The sequence below is a fragment of the Myotis davidii genome, unplaced genomic scaffold, assembly GCF_000327345.1.
Source record: "Myotis davidii unplaced genomic scaffold, ASM32734v1 scaffold1914, whole genome shotgun sequence".
NCBI classification, from domain to species: domain Eukaryota; kingdom Metazoa; phylum Chordata; class Mammalia; order Chiroptera; family Vespertilionidae; genus Myotis; species Myotis davidii.
In genome coordinates, this window is record NW_006285311.1 from 202,027 (window position 1) to 203,115 (window position 1,089).

At 53.7% G+C, this 1,089-nt stretch overlaps 1 protein-coding gene across 1 annotated transcript in view; it reads right to left on the reverse strand.

Moving 5' to 3' along the window:
- The window catches only part of RASGRF1 (Ras protein specific guanine nucleotide releasing factor 1), a 78,780-nt gene that overhangs the window by 11,108 nt on the left and 66,583 nt on the right, over positions 1-1,089 (reverse strand). Inside the window, 2 exon segments of the mRNA XM_015558976.1 lie at positions 85-169; positions 288-391. Of these exon segments, the coding sequence (XP_015414462.1) occupies positions 85-169; positions 288-391 (189 nt within the window).

Genomic DNA, 1,089 nt, shown 5'->3' on the forward strand with positions numbered 1-1,089 from the left:
TGTGTGTGTCCGTTCTCCGCCCAGCCCCTCGCGGCTCCTGCGGGGCCAAATCAGAGAGAAAGGGCCGCCGCTGCCCACACTCACGTCGTTGAAGTGCTTCGTGGTTTTCATGATGTAGGGCGTCCTCTCGTTCTTCTCCAGCTTCATCCAGCCTTGTCCGAAGAACTCCCTGCAGGAGACGGGGGGGCCCCCAGGCGGAGGCGTCAGGCGGCCCTCGGGGTCCCTTTGCTTTTGAGGCTGTCATGGGGGGGGAAGGGGGGGAGGCCGGCACCGCCCCATGCACTCACTCGTAAGGGATCTTCTTGAAGACCAGGTGGTCCAGCAGGGTCAGCTGCTCCGCGATCTCCAGGGCCGAGTGGTTCTCAAAGGGCTCGGCCTTCACGCCCGCGGCCTGAGGGGGGCCAGGTCCGTGTTAGCACCACTGAGCCCCATGAGGCTACCTCCTGGCTTCCCCACACTTCCCCAGGGGATCGCCACTGATGGGGGGGCAAGTGGATGGAGGGGTGTGACTGGGGAGGCACCTCCTGGCAGACCAGATGGGAGAGGAGGTCTGACTGGGAGATGGTGTGCTGGGCAGGAGGCGCAGGCTGCCCCCTCGGCTCCCCCCGTGTTTTATAACCTATATTCTTTTAATAGTTATTCTTTTTAAAAAATATATTTTATTGATTTTTTACAGAGAGGAAGGGAGAGGGACAGAGAGTCAGAAACATCGATGAGAGAGAAACATCGATCTGCTGCCTCCTGCACTCCCCCTACTGGGGATGTGCCCACAACCAAGGCCGTGCCCTTGACTGGGATTGAACCCAGGACCCTTCAGTCTGTGGGCCGGCGCTCTATCCAGAGCCAAACCGGGTAGAGCTAAACATATATTTTTTTAATGCTAAGCGATTTGGCCCAAAGTAAAATATTTAACAAATAATGACTACTGCTAAGAGTTCACCCTACTGAATTAAATCAGGTCTTAATTTTAAATTAGGGAATGACACAGAAGTAAGAACCAGTAGAGAGGAATTCATTTTCTAGGATTTATCATTATCAGCTTCATCAATACATACATTAAATATGGGTAAACATTTAACCCATGTAACC